At 36.9% G+C, this 23,540-nt stretch overlaps 1 protein-coding gene across 4 annotated transcripts; it reads left to right on the forward strand.

The window, feature by feature from the left end:
• The first annotated feature begins 1,701 nt into the window (after positions 1-1,701).
• On the forward strand, positions 1,702-22,718 carry si:dkey-24p1.1 (uncharacterized protein LOC556718 homolog). Of its 4 annotated transcripts, none has more exons than XM_053647395.1 (17): positions 1,702-2,497; positions 3,125-3,188; positions 3,974-4,378; positions 4,475-4,765; positions 6,035-6,295; positions 6,691-6,963; positions 7,639-7,914; positions 8,982-9,260; positions 9,387-9,656; positions 10,488-10,748; positions 10,989-11,073; positions 12,576-12,660; positions 13,554-13,684; positions 13,810-13,867; positions 14,019-14,107; positions 14,241-14,307; positions 20,169-22,718. In XM_053647395.1, exons 2-17 carry the CDS (start codon positions 3,155-3,157, stop codon positions 20,388-20,390), a joined length of 3,087 nt encoding a protein of 1,028 aa, XP_053503370.1. In that variant the 5' UTR covers positions 1,702-2,497; positions 3,125-3,154; the 3' UTR covers positions 20,391-22,718. The 4 variants fall into 4 exon arrangements, with proteins under 4 accessions (XP_053503370.1, XP_053503371.1, XP_053503372.1 ...); XM_053647396.1 differs by having other exon boundaries at positions 1,702-2,492; XM_053647397.1 differs by lacking the exon at positions 20,169-22,718 and having other exon boundaries at positions 14,241-15,195.
• The last annotated feature ends 822 nt before the right edge of the window (positions 22,719-23,540 follow it).

Here is a 23,540-nt window from a genome sequence, read left to right on the forward strand (position 1 = left end):
GTGGTTTCTTACGTTTTCAGGACAACCAAGTTGTTTGCATTAAATATGCCCAATGCTTGTGCAATGGCTCTGATAGATTTTCCTTCTTTTGTCAGCATCAAAATGTCTTGCTTTTCTCCCATAGGCAGCTCTCTGGTCTTCGTGTTGGTTTATCCTTTTTAACAACAAATGCAGTCTTTACATTTGAAACCTAGGGCTCAAACTAAGACATTCAGAGCTATTAACTATTTAAACATTCAATCTAACTGGGTACACATGGGTAACCAGAAACACCTGTCAGTCACATGTTCCAATATTTTTATCACTTGAAAAAATGGGTGTGTTCAAATAAAAGGTGTCATGTTTAAGGTGTTTAACATATCTAGATGTAATTATCAGGAGATGAAAGCTGAAATTCTAATCTATCATCTCATGCTCATCTTTTGATATCATACTGAAATGTCTTCAGTGTACAGTGAAAAACATACAATTGGCTTTGCTGTTCCAATACTTTTGGAGGGGACTGTAAATACATGATGTGGAATGGGTTGTTATCTTGTTTTAAACATTATTATCTAAATATGATAAATATTTGGTTACATTCTGTTAAATATTGAATTAAATTGTTTTGTTTTTTTCATGAAAGACAATAGTCCTTTGTTTTAAGTAGGTCTCTGTTTGTTCAATGGTGTCTTGTGCTCAAATTTTAGATGTGTGTATTAAACTTTTTATGAGCAATCATGGTCTTCTGTGTATGTTGTAAAATGGGAGTAAGTTAGTAATGTATAATAATAATGCCTCATCCAGGGTGTACCCCGCCTTGTGCCCCATGCTCTCTGGGATAGGCTCCAGGTTCCCCGCGACCCTGTTGGATAAGCGGTGTAGAAGATGGATGGATGGATGTTTAATAATAATAATAATAATAATATGGTAAGAGTGTCTAGAAACAGGTTCAAAAAGGACCTTTGATGGGTCATTGATGCACCTTTAAAGAGATGGTTCCAATTTGAACCTTTTGAAAAACCTTTAAGTTTCCCCACAGTTACAGTCTCCAGGAACCTCAAACGATTAATTTTTTAACCTTTTCTCCACAGAGCACTTTCAAATAAACTCTACATACACCTGCACATAGATGAAACTGTAAAATGGAGAAGTGTTTTTTTTCACTGGTACACATGCATCCTAACATCTAGATAAAGCTGTAAATGTAGTGATTTGTTAAAAACAAATGCATGTTTTCTTTAAATACCTTATAATCAGTATGACATAATCATTATGCAGTGACCCATAAGAATTCAGCTACAAAGATTAAAAACACAAAGTGAGAATTTGGCATTTATTATGTTTTCAGAGCAAATTATTAAATGCTAATATGATATATGATGTAAATCATATGTTGTTTTAAGTGTAGATCTATATTGTAGAATAAAGCATGAATCATATATTTAATAGAGTTTATAACAGAGAACCGTGTTGAGTGGAAAGATGTATATAAGCTGTTTGTGTGTGCCTGCTCAGTGTGTGCATGGCTTGTAAACTGCACCTATGTTTCACTGTGCCTTTATTCTATATACCTTCTGCAAGATTTCTCTTTAATACATTTAACCTCTTCATCTGCATATTTAACCCTTTACATGTTTCTACATGTCTGTGGATTTTGTACTGTTGACATTTAAAAAAAACAAATGCATGCACTTGTATCCAAAACCTACAAATATTTACATAATAATTTGACATTTCTAAACATGTCATTATAAAAACACCACTGTACACACTCAGTTCATGAAGGAAGGGGAAGAGTTTATTTTATATGTTATCATGTGTTTTCATTCAAACCCCAACCCTTTTTATATTTGCTCCAAAATGATTCGATGCCACAGTTGTACACCTTGTTTGTGCATGTGTGTCATGATCAAAGAAATAGAGTAAACTGTAAATAGAGAAAACTGGCATTTATCTTAACATAATATTGTTATCTAACTGAAAAAGAGCTGAATTTATTGTGAGTAAGAAAGCTGTCTGTCTGCTTCTTCTTCTTCTTCTTTTTCAAGCTGACATGCTGTTGGTGCTAATAATAAAAGTGTATAAATCAGTACTTTTTTTTTTTGAAGGAACTCCAAAACAGGTTGTTTTTCTTTCTATGCGGTAACATCTCCTCACAGATGTTATTCAGGTTCCATCGGTATTCACTATTACTAATCACTATAGCAAAGTTTCTACTTAATTTTGTCTCAGAGGCAAAGAGGAAATTTGTGCTACAGGAAGTGGGCTAGTTTGCACACGTTCGGGGGAGTAAATATTAGAATCTTTTTTTTTTTTTATCTCTAACCGGAATAAGACTTTTTTTTCTTTTTGTTTTCTGTATGGTTGATCATGCAAATACTGCACATTGAGGAGTTCTCCTTTTGTTTGACAGTTTCCTTTAGATTTGAAGGGCCTAGTTTAGTTTGAAGAATTCCCTTAAACTGATTTGGAGTCCTTGGGGCCATTTATTAAGAACACCGGATTTGATTGTAAGGTAATTTACTTTTCATAAGCTGTAATTATTTGTCTTATTATTTGTCTGTTATATTTGTCAGTATATTTTACAAATTCTTTTGTGATCAGCTGACAGAATGTGTACTACTTTGAGCATTCAAACTAATGCATTGTAAAATATAATATTCACAATATAATATTGGATTATAATTTATATCATGTAGATTTCGATAAAAATTCAAATATAACATTTACTGTATATTTTTAGGTGATAGCAGTCATTGTGATTAAACACCCTGCTGTGTTACTATTATATAACATACCCATAGAAATATGTATATGGTTAAAAGATGAAATTAGACGACACTTTTTGTGAAGGAACAACTTCATTTATTGTTTTTAGTTCACAGGATTGAATGTAAATTAATGCTATGAATTTACACTACAGCTAAGTATATTTTGCACAAGAACAAATTTCTCAGTTCCACATGAACTCTTTAACTGCGAAGACTACACCTTGAGAGTGAGTCATTTGCAGCTGCGTATATAAGCCTACCAAATATGATTATGTGACGCATTCACACATGAGCAGAACTGATGTGCCTATATATGTCTTAGAGTTTCTAAGAACCAGAATTTGAAATGGAAATGTTTTCTTTTTCATAAGCAACCAGATCACACTGTAGCCTACAAAGAGATGTATTCAGTGTGGAATTCTGTCCTTTCCTGGGGTTTGTATTATTATTATCATATTTATTAAAATTGTAGAGAAAAAAGAAAGTATTGCTTTATCCATACAGTGATTTAAGTAAGGAATAAAACACTGGGGGTGCTGCTATAGTAAAATAATAAATGGCGGGGTGGTGTGATGCAGCTTGACTTGACATGAGGTTACAACAACCACCCTGAAATTAATTATTTTCCTTCAACTGCAATTCCCAAAGTGTTTTACTCTTCTTATACCACAGCAACTTGTTAATGCTAACATTTTTTATTTGTTAAGGAGTAACACTATAAACTATAAACAATCATTCCTTCACTTTTTCTTGACATTATTAAGATAATGTAGCCATAATGAAACCATAATGTCCTCTGAGGCTCAAAACGTAAAGAGACAGCATTAACTCTGACTGAATAACTGACACTGGAGATGATTTAGATTAACGTTAAATAATGTTGTTGTTGTTGTTGTTTTTTTTTTAAATAGCAGGATGTTTTAAAATCAACTTATTATTAGCCTTAGATTATGTGGAGCATCCACCAAATCCCAGTCAATGATCTGTTACTACAGAAACATGAGTGTGTTACAACAAGCACATTAGTATAAACCCGTGATTTGAATTAGAGTCAGCTCTAATGTTAAAGCTGCTGTTATAGAAAATTAATCAACACCTTCAGAGCAATCAGTTTGAGAATTAAAAATTGTTGTGGTATATTAAAAAAAATAGTAATTATTATAATGTTGTTATTGTAGTGGTAATTAATTATGTGTTACTGATTTTGGTTTCTCCCTCAGTTTTGTTGTGTTTGTTTAGCTCAATAACAACGGAAGATACATCACGATCTATAGTCATAGAGGAACCAACACAAACAACAAGCCAGGAGGGATCGTGTGTCACAATTAACTGCAAATTTAAATATCAGGATGGACTGCAACTGTTGTGGATTAAAGATCCTAAGTGGAATGAAAAAGAAAAGAGATTTGATGGAATTATTGTATATAATAGTACAGATGTGCAGTCACAGGTCACTGAGTACTCTAACAGAGTGGAATTTTTTAATGACCGTAAGCAGAGCAGTCATTGGACCAATTGCACATTAAAAATTCATGATCTTAAAAAGAACGACAGTGGAAACTATACATTTAGGTACATAGGATCAGAGAAATATATAAGTAATACATTTCTTCTCACAGTCATGGGTGAGTCATATGAACTCTGTTAACTAATTCTTAATTCTGTCTTAATTTTAAATGTGTTGGATTACAATCCATCCATTTTGTTAATTTATATTGTAGACAATCGCTGCAAGGTCCACATTAAGCCGGCAAATCTGAACAAGTCACTCAAAGAAGGAGACAGAGTGAATCTTCAATGTGCAACATCAGCAGCCTGTGAGTTTCATCCTTTATGGCAATCATCTGGCTCAAGTGAGATTCTCAAAAGTGAGCATAGTAAAGATGAGGTGGAAAAACACAGTGAGCTGCAGTTGATCGTGAACTGGACAGATGATGGGAGAACTTTGACATGTCGTCCTTCTGGGAGTAATGGCAACTGCCTGGATAGGAGGGTTACACTGAGAGTGGAATGTAGGTACAGATGGACAAAATACTGTATATATATTATGTATTTATTGATTATGTTTTGAGAATTTATATAATAATAATCTTTAATTATATAGCATTTTTCCTGTTGAGTTCAAAATATCAACATTTGTCACCTACAAAAGATTAGAATGTAAAAAATTTGATTGTATTTGAGGAATTAAACATGACAGGGTTGTGGGATGCCACCCAGAAGCTGATTATTTTCCAATAACAGCACATACAGAAATGTTTACTTCCTCTTATAACACAGCAATTTGTCAATGCTAACATGTTTCTGTTAATTAAAGAATGACAATATATATTTTTATTTGTTTATAGCTATGTTTCCTGTTTTGGAATGTTCACGAAACAAGTTAATTCACGGTTTATATAGTATATAACACGTTATATTGGCCGGTCGTTGTCTCAACAGAATCTTGTTTTTCTCTCCCTGAAGCTTGTCATATCATGTGACAGAGAAACCTCAAAGCACCTCTGCACTGAAGACGTTCCTTTGTCGGAAAAATGATAACTTTACCTCTTTTACTTTTGTTGACTGTTACAAAGGGCCAAAACCATCACCATATCAATAATTACAAACACTTTTAAAATCAGTTTATGTGCCACAAACTGTTACTATAGAAATGATCATGTATTAGACTGAGGACATTAATATAAACCTGTACTATGCCATGCAGCCGACACTACTGTCAGATCTGCTATTTAAAAAAAACATTAATCATGACCTTTTGACCAATCAGAACTGAGAAATCATCATTTACATTTATGGCATTTGTCAGATATCCAGAGTGACTTACATTCATCTCATTTTTATATTTGAGCAGTTAAGGGTTAAGGGCCTTGCTCAGGGGCCCAGCCGTGGCACCTTGGCAGCTTGGTGCTAGGATTTAAGCTCACAACCTTCTTGTGAAAAGTCCAAAATCTTAACCACTGAGCTACCACTGCCCCTATCATTACTATCTTCACAGCATATAAATGTATATAAGACAAGTCTATAAGAATTACTATACATTATATAAATAAAAAATTTAAAAGACTGAGAATAGACAATGTTAAATATATATTTTTTGGATTATTTTTGATCTGGCTTTAAAAACATTTTCTTCCAGTTGAGTGGATGAGTTTCCTGAATATCTGCGGTGTTCCACTTCAAGGAGGACATGTTTTTTGCAAGCCAATGTTAATGCTACAACATATGCTATCTCCATGTTTTATTTATTTATTTATTTATTTATTTATTTATTTATCTAGATGCACCCAAAGAAACAAAAGTGATTGAGAGCTCAAGCTCTAAGGACGTGAAAGAAGGAGAACAAGTGACAATTTCATGCTCCAGCAAGGCCCGCCCTAACGCTAACTTCACATGGATTAAACATCAAAGCTCTTTTTCCCAGCATGGAGAAAATCTTACTTTATATAATATGACACCAGAAGATGGAGGCAAATTCTACTGTCTGGCTAACAATGAACATGGAAGTGAAAAGTCAAATGACATAAAAATCAACGTTATTTGTAAGTATATGTCTGTTATTGAATTAACAAGTGCCCCCTAACCCCCACCCCATTGTGAAAAATTAAATACCTTCAATAAAAAAATATAGCTAAGATATAGCTAAGTAAAACACTGCAACATGCGAACAACAATGCAATCAGAATGGACTTTGATCGTCAGTGGAGTGGTTAAGTTCAAGTTCTGAAATTGTTTTATTAAAGTATAACATAATTATTCTATAAATGTTACTTTAACAGCTGCAAGAAATAGCCTAACAGGCTTCATAGTCTATATAGGCCCACTATGGTTTGTGATTTATTTTCATGAATAAAAACATTTCAAAAACATCCCCACATCTGATTTTTTTTAGAAATCACACGCTGAATATGTGCATAATGTGTTTTGTGTTTCTCAGATGCTCCAAAAGGTGTCGATATCAATCCTAAATTAGCCGAACTCAAAGAGGGAGACAGGCTTACACTCACGTGTCTGGTGCAAAACAGCAATCCAGAAGTTGACATGCAGTCCTACAGATGGTACAAAGATGGTCAAGAGATTAATCAACAAACAATGAATACATTCACTGTGCCAAGTGTACAACAGTGTGATAAAGGAGTGTATCAGTGTCAGGCCAGAAATTCAGTAGGAGAGACCATGTCTACAAACATTACCCAAGTATCTGTGAAGTGTAAGTATTATGTGGATATATGTGGAAATATGGGACGAGCTATAATTCCAGTATGACTTTTTTTTTTTCCAGAAATGAGATAAACAAATGAGTGAAACTTGTATTTTTACAGGAAAGTGACAGTGAGGCACAATGTTAAAAGACAAAAATGTGAAAATATTACATGCTGTAGGGTTACTTTCATGTCATCATCTTATGGAAAAAGCAAATATGCATTTTACATTTAAGTTACATACAAATATATATTTTTTTAAAACAACATCATGCCCTGAAATTTGACATGTGAAATTGGTGAATTATATGAAGCACATAAAACCACTTGAAAAATTAACATATGAAAGTAAATAAATGATGTGTTAAAATAATTACAAAAATGACATGAAACATGAAAAAAGAAAAACATTCACTACATGCAAAAAGTCCAAAATCACGTGTACAATTTGTATGACTTAAATGATCTGTAAATGATTACACCATGAAAAGTCTTCTGTTTATATAAATTGTCTTTAAAGTTGCTCAAAAGAGTCTATAAAAAAATGATGTATTTTTATGAAGCAACAGTGTTTCGTACAATGATGTTTAAAACATTAACTTTTTTTAATGAATTATCAGAACATACATTATGTGCACTATTAAAAATCATCTTTTTTTAAAAGAAAAAGTCTCTCTCCACAGATCATCCACAAAACACATTCATTGACGGCACAAGTGGAATAAAGTTGGGGTTTGAACTTAACCTTAAATGCGTTACTGAGGCCAATCCTCTTCCTCACAAATATTCCTGGTATTTTAAACCAGAACATGAACAGCAGTTTGTCACCCTTTCACACACGGATGAGATGTACCGGATTGAGAAAGTGGCTGTTAGTAATGCTGGGTTGTATAAGTGCAGTGCGCAGAACGATGTAGGTAAAGGAGCAAACTCTACTGAAATAAACGTTCTTGTGTTCTGTAAGTATAGTTTTTTATTTGTTTTTTACCTTCATGGTGTTATTTTTAAGCCATGTGAAATATCATGTTTAACATTATACCACTGCATATAAATCCTGCTACATTAGCAAGAAGACAGCTTGGCATTTGTGTTTGGGCATTTTCACCCCTTTTCTTTTTCTACTTTTTTCATCAGAAAGTGTAGCTCTAAGTTATTGTTGAAATGATGGCAAATTATTATTTTTTAAACTTCTATGTTACTGTAAACTTTAAAACATTACTGGAAGTTTCTGGAATGTTATGGTTCTAGGAACTTTTGGTTACAAGAATGTTCAATCAGTCACATTTTCCGGGTGTTCTGAAAACATTTATAAATAACATTTTAAGTAACCATAATGTTAAATTTTTAACAATAAAGTCTGACTAGGAAAGTTGTGTGGGCAACATTATACTAACATTGTGGAGCAAACCATTATGACAGCTCATTTTAAAACTTACACTGTTTTAAAATGATCTGAACACTTACTGTACAGTCTTTCCAGGATTTTGAGATTTTCAATCACACAAATTAATGCAAAATCAAGGAAACATCGCAATATTCGGGGGAGCTTGCAATTTTTTTTTTTCCTGCAGATTTGGGCCCTCTTCGATTCACGTTCGTCGAATATGAGTGCCGCTAAAATGTTTCATTTACGAACAAACATCGCTGCAAAAGACAAAACAATTTAGTGTAATTTCGCCAATTCAAGTATTTTTCCACAATAAAACGCACAAAACGCAAATTGCATCGCAAATTTTGAAAACAAGCCACAGCAAAATCAATTTTGGCTGCATCAATCACAAAAAAAAACCCTCCACAATATCATGGACTGACTGAATAACTATCTAATAACATTCTCAGTCCTCTGTTAGCTGAGACTATAGTACAGTAGCATTTGTAGTCCAGGTACAGAGGAAACGTATCTATTAGTATATACTGACTGGTGTATTTCATGCCTTTTTACATTGTTAAAGTGCTTTGTTTTCTAATTCCTCATATATATCCCATGCATTTCTCTGTAAAATGTTGCCCTCACTTTTATTCACAGATCCCCCCAAAACACCAAATCTGACCATGAAAGAAGTTGTAAAGGAAGAAGAATTATATACTATAACATGCACTGTAGAAAGCTCACCCCAGGCGACGCTCACGCTAAGCAGATCCTCTCTGACAAACCCAGAAAAAGACATAATCACAGTAAAGAAGATTCAGTCCAACATACTCAAATTTGCTGCCAATGCAACCGTGTCAGATGCAGGTATGTACACCTGCGAAGCGGAAAACACAGAGGGAAAAACCTTCTCAAAAAATCAGCTGAAAGTTTTGTGTAAGTAAAACTGCTTCCCTTTGCTCTATTTCGTGCAGTGAGCTTGTTTTATAATATTATCAAGAAGTACATAAGCTATGACTGAGAGCTAAATACATGTGGTGCTGCTCCCTGTTGTCTTTGCAGATGCCCCTAAAAATGTTACTGCATTAGCAGATCCTGGTGTAGAGCTAAAGGAAGGCTCTAACCTGACACTCACCTGTAAAGCTGATTCTCTTCCCGAGGTGTCTGCTTACACATGGAAGAAATCTTCTGCGACACACTCAGAGACAGTGGGGCATGGACAGAAAATAACACTCCATTTCCTGAAGAGCTCTGACTCTGACCAATACTTCTGTATCTCCAGAAATGAAATTGGCAGTGCTAAGTCCTCATCAATATATGTCAGAGTCAAGTGTGAGTATCTTTTCATATAACGTATTTGAGTTAATGTGGGGAAAATGGATAAAAAGATAAAAATCCATAGTTTTAAAATAGGCAGTTAATGAGACTGTTCATGCTAAATTTCATGAAACTTAACAAAATCAGTCATATGAACAAATAATGTGTTTGGTAGGTGGGTTTTACTTTCGTGCGGGTGGAAGCGAGTAGTCGGACATGAAGCTCGTGTGACAAACAAAAGGCATGTTCATTAAAATGAATATGTGACAATTACAGTGTTTATTCGTTCCTTAGTAACTGCCTGGTCAGGGCTGCAGTGGCTTAAATTAGACTAATAGTTTCTTTATATTTCAGAAAATAGAACCAGCTAAATTTGTTGGAAAATATTGTGAACAGATTCAAACAAATTTATACAAACTGATGTTAAAAACAGCCCAGTGCACATTTCTAGTTGAGACTAATTATGAACTGGTGTGAAGTAGCTGAGGTTGTCAGAGCCAGAATCCACACATCATGATGACAGTGCTGGCATTTCTACATCAGAGTGTTTTCCAGTGTTTCTGAGGATATAATGGTAGACATCATAATTAATTCATTAAGAAACAAACAAATAAACAAACAAACAGAGGAAATATTCTAGGCTACACCCACTTTAGGTTTAAATCTGAATAGTGAAAAAAAGACTAAAAAAAAGCAGTCAAAGAAGTGATCTACTGTCTTTGATAGATACTGATGATGATGATGATGAAGCACAAATTCTGTTAAAAAGTCAGAAATTACGTTATCCTTTGTACCTCAATTAGCCAGTTTATGCAATATTCATCATATACTTGTTTTCTTGTTCAGATCGGCCACGCATAACACTTATCCACAACATGACATCACTGGGTCTATGGGAAAAGGCGGTACCAATCCACCTGAGTTGCAGTGTTCAGTGTGATCCACCAGCCACTTTCTTTGCATGGCACAAGATGGAGGAAAACACCACTGTCTTGTCAAATAATGTGAACTACACAGTTCAACCACAAAACCCAGGAACGTACTACTGCTACGCACGCAATGAAGAAGGGGGATCAAGATCTGAACCAGTCAAAATATTTCTTAATCGTACGTACAAATTTACACTTTTAAAGCTATTCATGACTGACTATTTGTATGAGAAATCAATGCAAATATGTACAGCATACATCATAAGCAAAGAAAATGAACTAATAATGTAATGGAGTCATTACTTTAGATTATAGACTTCTCGTTTTCATTTTCAGTTGTGATCTATACTGAATGAAAAAATTATTGTGGTGCACTGAGATATCAACTCTTACTCAAATTTCATTTCTCATCTCTTAGATTTCATTATTAAACAGCTCGTTCAGGTCATCATCTCCTTACTGGTCATCGTGTTTCTGATTGGTGTCATATTTCTGATACAGAGGTAGAAACTTCTCTGCTATATTCTATGTTACAAGAAATGTGTAATTACAATTCAGATTCCCTAATGGTGCAGTTTGTAATTTTAAAAACGTGTTTCTAGATAATAACCATACAGTTTAAGATACCCTAGAAAAACTGTGACCTATTCCTAGTGCTTTCATACATTATATCCAGAAAATGACTAGGTTGACTTTCTCAGGAATTCTTTTCTCTTTTCTTACATATAATACAGTGATTTTGAACAATTGTGTTTATAGATCATATCAAGTGCTGATTTGACAACATTATTAATTCACAAAACATTACATATACGCACACTGTCTACTTTAATAGGAACATTTATACAGTTATCCATGTATGCAGATACAGGACAAGAGCATCAGTTAATGTTCACATCAAACATCAGGATGGGAAAAGTGTGACTGTAACCGTGGCATGGTTGTTGATGGCAGATTACTGAGTATTTCAGAAACTGCTGAAATAAATCCTGGGAATTTCACAGGCTCTGGAATGTACACAGAATGGTTCAAAAACAAAAAAAAACATCCTGTGTGCAGGCTGAAACACTTAGTAGATGAGAGAGATTCTAGGAGAATGATCAGACTGGTTTGAGATGACAGGAAGTCTACAGTAACTCAAATAAGCACTTTTTACAACTGTGGTAAGCAGAAATGCATCTCAGAATGCACACCACATCAAACCTTGAGGTGGAGGGGCTACAACAGTAGAAGACCACATCAGGTTCCACTCCTGTTGGCCAAGAACAAGAATCTGAGGCTATCATGGGCATTGTTGAAAACTGGAAAAAAAAGAGCAGGTGAGAAAGAGTGATTACTTACAGCGTTACTATGTCCTTCCTAGCAGTTTAAACTAATCTGGCTATTTTCATCTGACTTCTCTAATCAACAAGGCATTTTCACCACAGAAATCGCAGGAGATCAGCGGTTTCTGAAATATTCAAACAAGCCCATCTGGCACCAACAACCATGCCACGATCAAAGTCACAGAGATCACACTTTTTCCCCATTCTGATGTTTGATGTTACCATTAACTGACCTGTATCTCTTGACCTGTATCTGAATGATTTTATGCATTGTGCTGCTGTCACATGATTGGCTGATTAGATAACTGCATAAATGAGCAGGTGTTCAGTTGTTCCTATTAAAGTGGATTGTGAGTGTAGTACATGTGATTTTCTTACAAAGGCACTCTTTTGATTCCAATTACAATTCCCCTTGCAAAATAACAAAGCCTTTTTAATTCATGTAATATCCCCACTAACTTTCAAATGCTTTGTTCTTTACACTTATTTTCAATGTTTGAATTACTAAATATAAATATTTTTAGCTTTTAAAATTTGCGTATCATGTAAATAGCTGTTTTTATTTGTGATCACTTAGATTTGGACTTATTCAGAAGTCTCTCATTACATCTTTATTACTTGAATATATTAACTGTGTGTGTGTGTAACCGTGTGTGCCCATTTGTCGTCTCACTTCACAGAATCATCCTGAGAAAAAGATCAGCCCAACGGTCATTTTTCTTCTCAGCAGCTCCATTATGTTTTTTATCGGACTTGGGTTCATCGGTTAGTTTTCTTCTGCTTATTTCAAGATCAAGCAATTTCAGGAGAAAAAATAGCATGCTACATGGAACCCAGTATTACATCTTAAACATAACATATGGTAGCGTGATGGTGCAGTGGGCAGCGTTGCCACCTCACATATCCAGGGATCTAGGCTTAATCCTGTGATAGGTTTGCAGTCTGTATGGAGGTCCTGTGAGTGTTGTCCCTGTGTCCTTGTGAATTTCCTCTGAGTTCTCAGATTTCTTCCCACCTTCCAAAAAACATTCCATTAGGTGGATTAGCTAAGATAAATTACCCCTAGGTGTAAATGTGTGTCTTCAAGGTGTTCTATGTATTCCCACCTCATGCCTAGTGTTCTTGGGATAGGCTCCACATCCACTGACTCTGACTAGGATAAACAGTTACTAAAAGTGAAATATTACTAAAAATATTACTTAAGCAGGACAGCAACACATTTTGGTGTTTGCATGTTTAGTTTTATTCAGCCTCTTAGTACATACACATTGACTATTTAAAAAAACCTCTGTACAACCGTCTCATGTTCAGCATAATAACATCTGGCATCAGTCATTGACAATAAACACCAAAGACCCTTAACATATGTTAACATAGACAAATAAACACAACAAAATGGGCATTAATAAGCAATCAGTACTTTCAAACAAGCTAACAAATACCACTGGATTAAAAAGCTCAGTCTGGGTTAAGAATGAATGGGGAGTAGAACCTTATAATACAAAGGTCAAGAAATATCAACCTAGTTCTCGAAAAAGTAATGGTTCAATGCCAGAGGCGTATAGGTTTTTGAGGCTGTCATTTATGGTACATTTATCCAAGACAGGCAACTTTCACTGAAACACTATTTATGTTAACAAATTATATATTGTGTGTAGGACTCACGTAGTAACACTAGGGAGAACCTGGTGATGGAGGGATCTACAGAGCTCTCGGGCTTCAGCGATAACCATTCAGTCTCTGCTGTTCAATCAAATCCTCCATCCAATAGGAACATACAAGCAGGAAGGTTAACCACTCTCCATACTTGTGTGATTTGGCGGAGTAGATTTTATACATAAGAGTATAATCTCTTTACTTTCATATACTTAATGAATATATTATATTTTATATATTATGTTTATGCATTTCCAGGCCAAATTCTAACATTCACACAGTGTATGATGCTATAAAGTTGCCGCCATCCAAGCAGGTAAGAAATTACAATATTTGTTTCTTTTATTACTTTTATTACTAATCACCAAGTATATGAATTTTTATGTAAAACAGTAAACTCATAATCTAACATATCCAATAAGCCAGAGGCAAAGGTGATAATCTGCAATTTGCCATTGGCTTTATAGAAACAGCATCATACAGAAGAGGATTTAACAATGACCACTGTGAATTATGCTATGCTGCAGTTCGTGGACAGCAACAGTCCAAATAAAAGGTATATAAGTGTGAAATGACAAATTGAGCAACTATTTTATATGAAAAATCCAATTTGTTAAGCATCTATAAAAGACTATATAGTCTTGAATTATAAATGAAATTTTGAAATGAATGTTTTGTTGTTGTCTTAGTGTACCGAGCCATGACGGTTCTGGTCCAGTCTATGCTGAAGTTTCAAAAAATAAACAAATGGCAAAAGTAAGTCATATTACTCATTCTACAGATAGAGATAGATAGATAGATAGATAGATACTTTATTGATCCCCAAGGGGAAATTCAAGGTCCCAGTAGCTCAAGACATCACACACAATACAACATACAATAAAGTATAAGCAGGATGCTAAAAGAATAACTAATAAAAAACAGTAAAATATACCAAATCAAAGATCCACAGACTGGGAAATAGAGGTATAAAGTATAAGCAGGATGCTAAAAGAATAACTAATAAAAACAGTAAAATATACCAAATCAAGTATCCACAGACTGGGAAATAGAGGTAGGGGTTGCACATGTGGGCTCATATAGTCCATAAACAGTGTAAACAGTGTAAACAGTAAAACAGTCACACAGTGAACAGTACACAACATTGTTGTAAGAGGTCATGGAAGTGTATGAGAATATATGAAAAGGTGAAGAGGCAGATAGACTATGCAGAGAAGTCTATCTCACCTCTTCCTTTAAGTGAAGCATTGAAGAGTTGTATAGCCCTAGGGACAAAAGACTTCCTCAGCCTGTCAGTTGTACATGGCAGTGAGCGTAGCCTCCACCTGATCAAGCTCTTTCACTTTATGATAGTGTTATGGAGTGGATGACAGTCATTGTCCAAAATATTAATCAATTTGCTCAAGGTCCTTTTGTCTGACACTGAAGTGATACACTCCAGTTCTGCTCCCACAGCAGAGCCAGCTTTCCTTACCAGCCTGTCCAGTCGCCCAGCATCCTTCTTCTTAATGCTTCCTCCCAGCATACCACAGCATAGAAGAGGATGCTGGCAACAACAGACTGGTAGAACATCCAGAGGAGCTTGCTGCAGACATTAAAGGACTGTAGCCTCCTCAGGAAGTACAGCCTGCTCTGCCCTTTCTTGTAGAGTGCTTCAGTGTTGAATGACCAGTCCAGTTTATTGTCCAAATGTATTCCCAGATACTTGTAAGTGTTTACCACCTCCACCTTTACCCCCTCAATGGTGACTGGCAGCAGAGCAGGCTTAGACTTCCAGAAATCTACCACCATCTCCTTGGTCTTAGCAGTGTTGAGTTGTAGGTGGTTGAGATTGCACCATTGCACAAAGTCCTCCACCAGGCTCCTGTACTCCTCCTCCTGCCCATCCCTGATATGCCCCACAATTGCAGTATCATCCGAAAACTTCTGCATGTGGCATGACTCTGTGTTGTAGCAAAAGTCAGATGTGTACAGGGTGAACAGGACTGAAGAGAGCACTGTTCCCCGTGGAGCTCCGGTGCTACTGATCACAGTGTCAGAGAGGCAATTCTTCAGTCTGACGAACTGTGGCCGCTCTGTCAGATAGTCTGCAATCCAGGATACTAGGTGAGCGTCCACACCCTTCTGCAGGAGCTTGTTACCCAGTCTGAGGGATTGAATGGTATTAAAAGCGCTGGAGAAATCAAAGAACATGATTCTCACAGCACTTTTCACCTTGTCCAGGTAAGCATGCATCCTGTGCAGGAGATATGTGATGGCATCGTCCACGCCCACTCTCTCCTGGTATGCAAACTGTAGCGGGTCTAGTGCAAGACGTACCTGGGGTCTAAGTATCCCCAAAACCAGCTGCTCCATGGTCTTCATCACATGTGATGTTAGAGCGACTGGCCTGTAATCATTGAGCTCACTTGGATGTGGCTTCTTGGGGACAGGGATAAGACATGATGTCTTCCACAATGTTGGAACTCTTCCAAGATGAAGTCTCAGGTTGAAGATCTGCTTCAGTGGCTCCCGCAGTTCAGAAGCACAGACCCTGAGCAGCCTTGGACACAGGCTTGGACAGCAGCCTTGGACGTCTGTCAGGCCCGGCTGCCTTCCTGGGGCGGAGTTTCCTCAGCTGTCCTTTAACTTGATCTGCCGTGATTATATGGGGGAAGAGGAAAGGGAGAGGGAAGAGGGGAGGGGATGGGTGCGCCTGCGGGAGGTGTCTGGTGTCTGAAGACTGGTGACTAGTGACCAACGTTGGTGTAGTCACATTGTTCATTGTCACCTTGTGGGGGAAAAATACATCAGCCTTTGATGGTGGGGCTACGTGGTGCACCGAAAGTGAGGGGGGAGGTATGAGTTGAACAGGCAAGCAAGCACGAGCAGTATCTGAATCAGCAAAGGGTAGTGGACAGTCCACTGCCATTGGAGCTGGAACAGGGCAGTCGAACCTATTGTAAAAGTGGTTCAACTGATTCGCCCTATCCAGGTCTCCCTCCACAGAGCTACCACTCTTCCTCAGTCCAGTGATGGTCTTCATTCCATCCCAGACCTCCTTCACATTGTTCTCCTGCAACTTCTGTTCCCCCTTCTTTCTGTATTCCTCCTTAGCCTCTCTCAGCCTGGCTTTGAGTTCCCCCTGTACGCGCCTCAGCTCTGCCTGATCCCCCTCTCTGAACGCCATCTTTTTCCTATTGAGAAGGGTCTTGACATTGCTGGTTATCCAAGGCTTATTGTTTGGAAAGCAGCGTACAGTTCATGTGGGAACAACTATGTCCATACAGAAGTTCAGGTAGTCAGTTGTACAATGTGTGACCTCCTCCAAATCCTCTCCATTTTGTAGCACGCTCCAGTCAGTGGACTCAAAACAGTCTCTCAAAGCCTCATCCACTCCTGTTGTCCACTTCCTGAAGGTGCGAGTGACAACCGGTAGCCTTTGTACTTTTGGTTTGTACAGTGGTTGAGGATAAATGAGGTTGTGGTCTGACTTTCCCAGTGGAGGTAGGGGGTTGGCACTGTATGCATCCCTCACGTTTGCATATATGAGGTCTATAGTCCTGTTCTTCCTGGTTGGGCAATCAACAAACTGGTAGAAATTAGTGAGGGTAGAATCCAGTGTTATGTGGTTGAAGTCGCCAGAGATCGCAAAAAAAGCATCTGTGTGTTGAGTTTGGAGCCTTGCAATTGTAGAATGAATGATGTCACACGCCATGTCCGGAAGGGCTTGTGGCGGAACGTAAACACAGACAACAATGGCATGCGAAAACTCCCTCGGCATGTAGTACGGTCGAAGACTAACCGCCATTAACTCCATATCCTTACAACATACAGTCTGTTTAACTGTAACATGGCCGGGATTGCACCATCTGTTGTTTATGTACATCACCAATCCACCTCCCTTCTTTTTTCCAGAAAGTTTAATGTCTCTGTCCAGACGAGCCACACTAAAGCCAGGCAGCTCAACGTTAACAGTGGGGATGCAGCTAGTTAGCCACATCTCCGTAAGGCATATCAGGCTACATTCCCTATACAACTTCAGATTTCTTACCAGGGCAGCCAGCTCGTCAGTCTTGTTAGTAAGTAAATTCACGTTCCCCATCACCATCGATGGAATTGCGGGCTTGAATTTCCGCTTGAATATCCACTCTTGCTCCCGTCGTTTAGTCCTCACTATAAGTCCCGCTCTACAGCCCCGAAAGCACCAGAATTCCTCAGGGATGTTAACGTGAACATCACCAGCATTCCTCCGTAGTGCGAGCAGCTGATTCCTTGTATAAACAAGTTTGCTGCCACCAGAACTTTTCAATAACTGATCCATATCCATAGGATAGAATGAAAAACACTCCTAAAAGTGTGTAATCCTACAACTCCCAAACGTGCAAAGTAAAAAAATAAAACAAAAGACAAAAACACACACACACAAAAAAAAACGGAGCTACACGGATTGCTGCCACTCTTGGCGGCGCATGCGCAAGATACAGTTCAACAACAGATGACCTATTGATCCAGATCATGTCTTTTGATTTATTGGAATGTGCTTACTATAAAAGACATAGTAGACATTATGTTTATCTGTGTCACATAATGGAGGTTGAGACGGATGCAAGTGCAGAATTTTCCAGTTTAATAAAGGACAAACCAAAATAAAAAAGACACTATGATCTTGAGGCAAAACACTATGGCAAAACTAAACATAAACCAGAAATATAAACACAGCAACAAGAACTTCGCCAAAGAAAGACAGACATGAGACAAAGAGTGCACTGCAAACTGTGTCTATATACAGGAGTGCTCGATTAACAGGATCGTGATTCAGGTGCAGGTGGTCATGTGACTGTGATGCAGTGGCTCCTGGGAACAGTACTTCAGACTTCCTTCTGAATCACACAGTGCCCATTTTCATGCATGGGATCATCCTTATTGCAAGCATTCGTATTAGATTAGACTAGATTACATTCATCTTTATTGTGATTGTGCAGAGTACAAGTACAGAACCAATGAAATGCAGTTAGCATCTAACCAGACATGCAGTAGAGACCATCACAGTACAAATGACAAGTTGTACAAATATAGTAGGTGCATTTTACACAGAAATTAAGTATATATGCCCGGTGACCATCAGGTGACTATACAGATGACATCAGGTAGTAATTAGACAGTAATGTGCAAAGAGGCAAGCAGAGTGCAAACAGCATTAATATTGTACAGAACAGGTTTGTAAAGGCCATTTGTAAAATTTATTTTAACAATAATTCTGAATAATTTAATCTCAACAGGTTTTCACAAAACCAGAATGTATAATTCTAAGGGGCAGGCCACCATGGCCTCGTCCGTCCACCAGAGGGAGACAGAGATCCACCTCTCAGTAATTAGTGACAACTAGTGCTACCTGTGACTGGTCTATTTATGGGCTGCTTACAGGTTGCTCAAACGCTTAGTCTTGAGTTCATACTATGAGGGCATGACTATGCTGGTATTATATTTTGAAAATTAGAGCTGAACTGCCAGGTTGGACTCGCCTTGTCAACCTATAACTTATGATCAGATGTATGTGCACTACTAGAAAAAAAATGAATGATGAGATGTTCTTCAGGTTCTCTCTCTGGAGAAGACCAGAAAGGTTTTATGTAGAACACTGCAACAGGCTTTCTCCTGTTACACAGTCCCAAGTAGCTAAAAACCCTTCATTGTCAGTCACATATTGGATTTGTAGAATTTATTGGATTTGTAGGCTTTGGTAGGTTAAAGGGGTCATATGATGCTTTTGGAATGTTTTCCTTTTCCTTTAGTGTGTAATGTATCTTTTTGTGCATGTATAAGATTTGTAAAGTTACAAAGCTCATAGTCTCCCACAAAGGGATTTATTCTATCTAACAGAACATCTATCTTCTATCTGCTCCAGACCTGCCTAAAACTCCTCGATCAAAGTCCAGTTATTACTTCTGCAAACGTCAGCATCACAATTTGTCTAACATAGATGCACTACGTGTCTTTCCTAGAGCCACTTTGTAAAATGTGTTATGTTGTCACTTCAGAATATAAAGTTGTTACAGTGAAGACAAGTTAAACTGTTATAAAATCATGTCTGAAACGTAAGAGAGTTACAAAATAAAAACTTACCACTGTGAAATGTTCTGCTCAAGTCGTGCGTGCAAAGTCGGTTCTGATTGATCTGCTCGATCATCCGCCTTTTCAGACTCTGACTGGGGCTTGAACTGATGCGGTAAAACCGACGACATTATTAACTGGGTTTATAATTGCTTTAGAAGTCTTTGAAGCTGAAGTTCATGATTATGGTAAGGGGCGTTACATTTGACACACTTAAGGATTTTGACCAATCACAATGCAATGGTTCAGCTGGCCAGTCAGGGCACTCTGAGTTTTTCGGAAGGAGGGGCTTTGGAGAAACCGGAACTCAATCAGAGCATTTCAGACAGACTGGGAATACTTTAATAATGTACAGTATGTGAAAAATAATGTGTTTTGAACATTAAATCATGTTAACCTTTTCTATTACACCCAATGAACAAAACATTTAACTTTTAAAATAGCATCATATGATCCCTTTAAAGCATGATGTGTCGAAAAAGTCTGGGAGAAATTAACTTTAGTTAATGGTGCCTTTCTTACAGAAACCACAAGATGGTCATGAAGATTATGAAAACGTCTCGGGTGTGTGTGCTGTGAAGCGGCCATTTCCAAACATAAACTGGGACTCGGACAGCAGTGAATCAGAAGAAGAGGTGAATTACACTAAAGTGTCATTCACTGTAACAGCACACCACAATACACAGAAGGATGTATTGAGTTCAGATGAGGAAGACAAAACTGAATACTCTGAGGTCAAAATTTAGGGTTAGAACAATTATGAATATGCGTTTATATAAAGCTTCTTGTACTTTATGCAGTAAACTGCTTTAAAACATGGCTCTCTAAAATGATTCTGCTAAATCAGAGCACCGTTCTGTGGTTATTATGTGTGCCAGACTGGGAAAAGCCATTTTATGTAAATGTGTCTGAATATACTAAATGTCCTATTTTAAGAAAATATTAATATATATTTACCAATATGACATGGAAATGTTTAATTTGGACAACTTTTCTAACCCGCTGGCTTAGTGGTTAGCATGTTCGCCTCACACCGCCAGGGTCGGGGTTCGATTCCTGCGGCTCTGTGTGTGCGGCGTTTGCGTGCTGCGGGGGTTTCCTCTGGGTACTCTGGTTTCCACCCCCCCCCCGCCCCAGTCCAAAGACATGCATGGTAGGCTGATTGGCGTGCCTAAAGTGTCCGTATGAATGGTAGTGTGAATGTGTGTGTGATTGTGTGCCCTGTGATGGACTGGCACCCTGTCCAGGGTGTACCCCGCCTTGTGCCTGATGCTCCCTGGGATAGGCTCCAGGTTCCCCCGCGACCCTGAAAAGGAGTAAACAGTTGAAGGTGGATGGATGGAACTTTTCTAACCTTGCCTTGGCTGTGTGTCTGGAGAGATCATGTGTAAGGAGCCAGTTTAATAAAGGCAGTGGTAAAAACAGTCAGTCTGCTTAAAGATGTCCAAAACCTAGTAGTTAATGACTACATATTGAAATCTGTTGGGGGGCGGGTTTAGAGGTTTCATTCTTTCTTTTTGGTCACCTGAAGTTATTTGTTTATAGAAGATGCAGAGGGCCACTCTCATTATTATTTAGGCCCTGATAAATAAAAACATAAAATTGAAGGCAGGTGTGCTTTCTTTTCCCCATGATTGTATATTTAGATTTTTAGCTTTTGACTGTTGTATAAGTATTATATATGGGCTGTATTTTTGTCTATCTTTGTGCAGATATTCTATAAACAGAAATTAGTCTCAAGTGGGATTGTGATTAATAATTTTAAAATAAAAGGAAATAATAATTTGTGTGTGTGATTAGATCAGAATGTACTACTCTCCAGGGTTGTGCTTTGTTTTTACATTTACATTTACATTTAGCAGACACTGTTTTCCCAAGCGGCTTACAACTGAGGAAATACAAGCAAAGTGATATATCAAGCGGAGAACAATACAAGTAGTGCTACCATACAAGATTTATAATTGTGTTCCAGAGAAGCAAAGTGTGCAGAGTAGAGGTGTAAGAGCCAGTGTAAGGGGTTTTTTGGGTTAGTTTTAAATAAGGTGGGTTGGCATTTATTTTTCACCGAAGAACGTCCTAACCACTTTCCTTGGCTGTGTTCATTATTTCATTGTGTGTGCTGCTACATTGCACCTCAAGCTAGTATTTACCTTTTGTTTCTTAGACATATTTCCTAGTCCCCCCACCCCGTTTTAAAAAAAATAATTTTATCTATGTTTGTGGTCTAACCCCTGATATGGACCGTGACCATGATTCTTATATATGCACTGCAAGCATCTACATGTTTGACATGGATGTGGTGGTAATTTGTAAATTGTTAAACACTGTAATATTATCATAAAAGTAATATAAATCATATTAGGTATGAATAATTTTTTTTTTACTGTGAGTGAATAATTCAATTAGCCACTAACTAATATTCCAATTTTTATTCAGCACACAATCTCATTCCACGTGCATATAACATAATACAGAAAGAAGCTGTCAGAGGCAATATGCTATAAAATTGTCTATATTAATGATGTATATTATATTTATACCTTGTCAACACTCATACATACAGGACATCTGAAAACAAAATGAATAACATACATTGAAATATCTTCTTATTCTCAGTATCTCAATATCATTTCATTCTTTTCCTGTTTTATCTGCCATCACAAAACACCTGCTACAATAACCACTGCTTTGTCTTAATATTATCCTACAAAAACAAAACTCTTAAAAACTGCATAAGATCCAAACTAGCCAAGTCTTATAGAAAAAAACAACAGTATTTCACTCCTTCTGCATAGACTCCTCTGTCATGATTACATTTTCCGATGCATTTTGAAATCTGCAGTGTTGGTGTAATCATCATCATAATGCTATAGAGGATTTTGTGGAAAAAGACAAAGTAAGCATCAAGGACCAGCAGAGCATTAAAACTGCACCCAGTGGAAAAAGAACATATAACTGTTTAATGAACTCGTTGGAATACTTGTAATAGTCTTTATAGAATTATAAATACAATTGCTTATTTCAATATTTTAATATTATTATTATTATTATTATTATTATTATTATTATTATTATTATTATTATTATTATTATTATTATTAGATACTTACTGCTAAGTGGCCACCACCTGATATGTAGCACTTTGGTTCACTGTGATGCATAGTTTACAAAAGGAGAGAAATTAACACACAGAGACAGACATATGGCAAAGTGAAGAGAAGGCATAGTGACGTACTGTATGTACAGTCTTGAATGTATTTTTATGTTGCGTTATAGCTTTTTTCAGCAGAAATATGCAAATAAGAAATGAACTGTGTTTATGTAATAAGATTTGTCTTTTTCTTAAATACTGCAGGTGTAATCTGATTTCAGCAAGGAAACTATCAATTTTATTAATATAAATTAGTAAAGAGAATATACTGTACCTCTTTGGTGATGGAAAGTGGGGGTTTGAATATCCTGCAGATGTGGCTGCTGCACTGACATTTTTTACTCTGTAAATAAAAGTTACATTTTCATTGACTATTTATGATTGTTAAAATAAAAGCGTATGTAAAAACCAGCCCTTGCTTAATTTACTAAATCATGACTTATTTTCCACAAACTAATTTATAACATATAGATGTTTATAAGTTAAAATAGATTAAATGTTACATTAATACATTAAAATAAAACTACTGTATGCATTTAGAGCAAATTGACAAGTACATATGAAGCTGATCTGCTTGACCAGGTTCAAATACAGTTCCCTCTGAAAGTATTGGAATGGCAAGGCCAAATATTCTGAAAGAGGCTCGACAAATGAGATTTTCTACTTCTTCATAGCCTGTTGGGATGAAAGTAATTGTGGAGGTTGTTTCCCATTTGCCTGCACTTCTCTCCACGTGGCTCACAAC

This window comes from Ictalurus furcatus, chromosome 17, assembly GCF_023375685.1.
Source record: "Ictalurus furcatus strain D&B chromosome 17, Billie_1.0, whole genome shotgun sequence".
In the NCBI taxonomy this organism is placed as follows: domain Eukaryota; kingdom Metazoa; phylum Chordata; class Actinopteri; order Siluriformes; family Ictaluridae; genus Ictalurus; species Ictalurus furcatus.

Bases quoted from the DNA above. Each gene is read 5' to 3' on its own strand.
- si:dkey-24p1.1 (XM_053647395.1), top strand. From the start codon at position 3,155: ATGTATTCAGTGTGGAATTCTGTCCTTTCCTGGG. The intron at 6,964-7,638 runs GTAAGTATTATG...CTCTCTCCACAG, and splicing joins TACCCAAGTATCTGTGAAGT to ATCATCCACAAAACACATTC. The intron at 13,868-14,018 runs GTAAGAAATTAC...TTGGCTTTATAG, and splicing joins AGTTGCCGCCATCCAAGCAG to AAACAGCATCATACAGAAGA.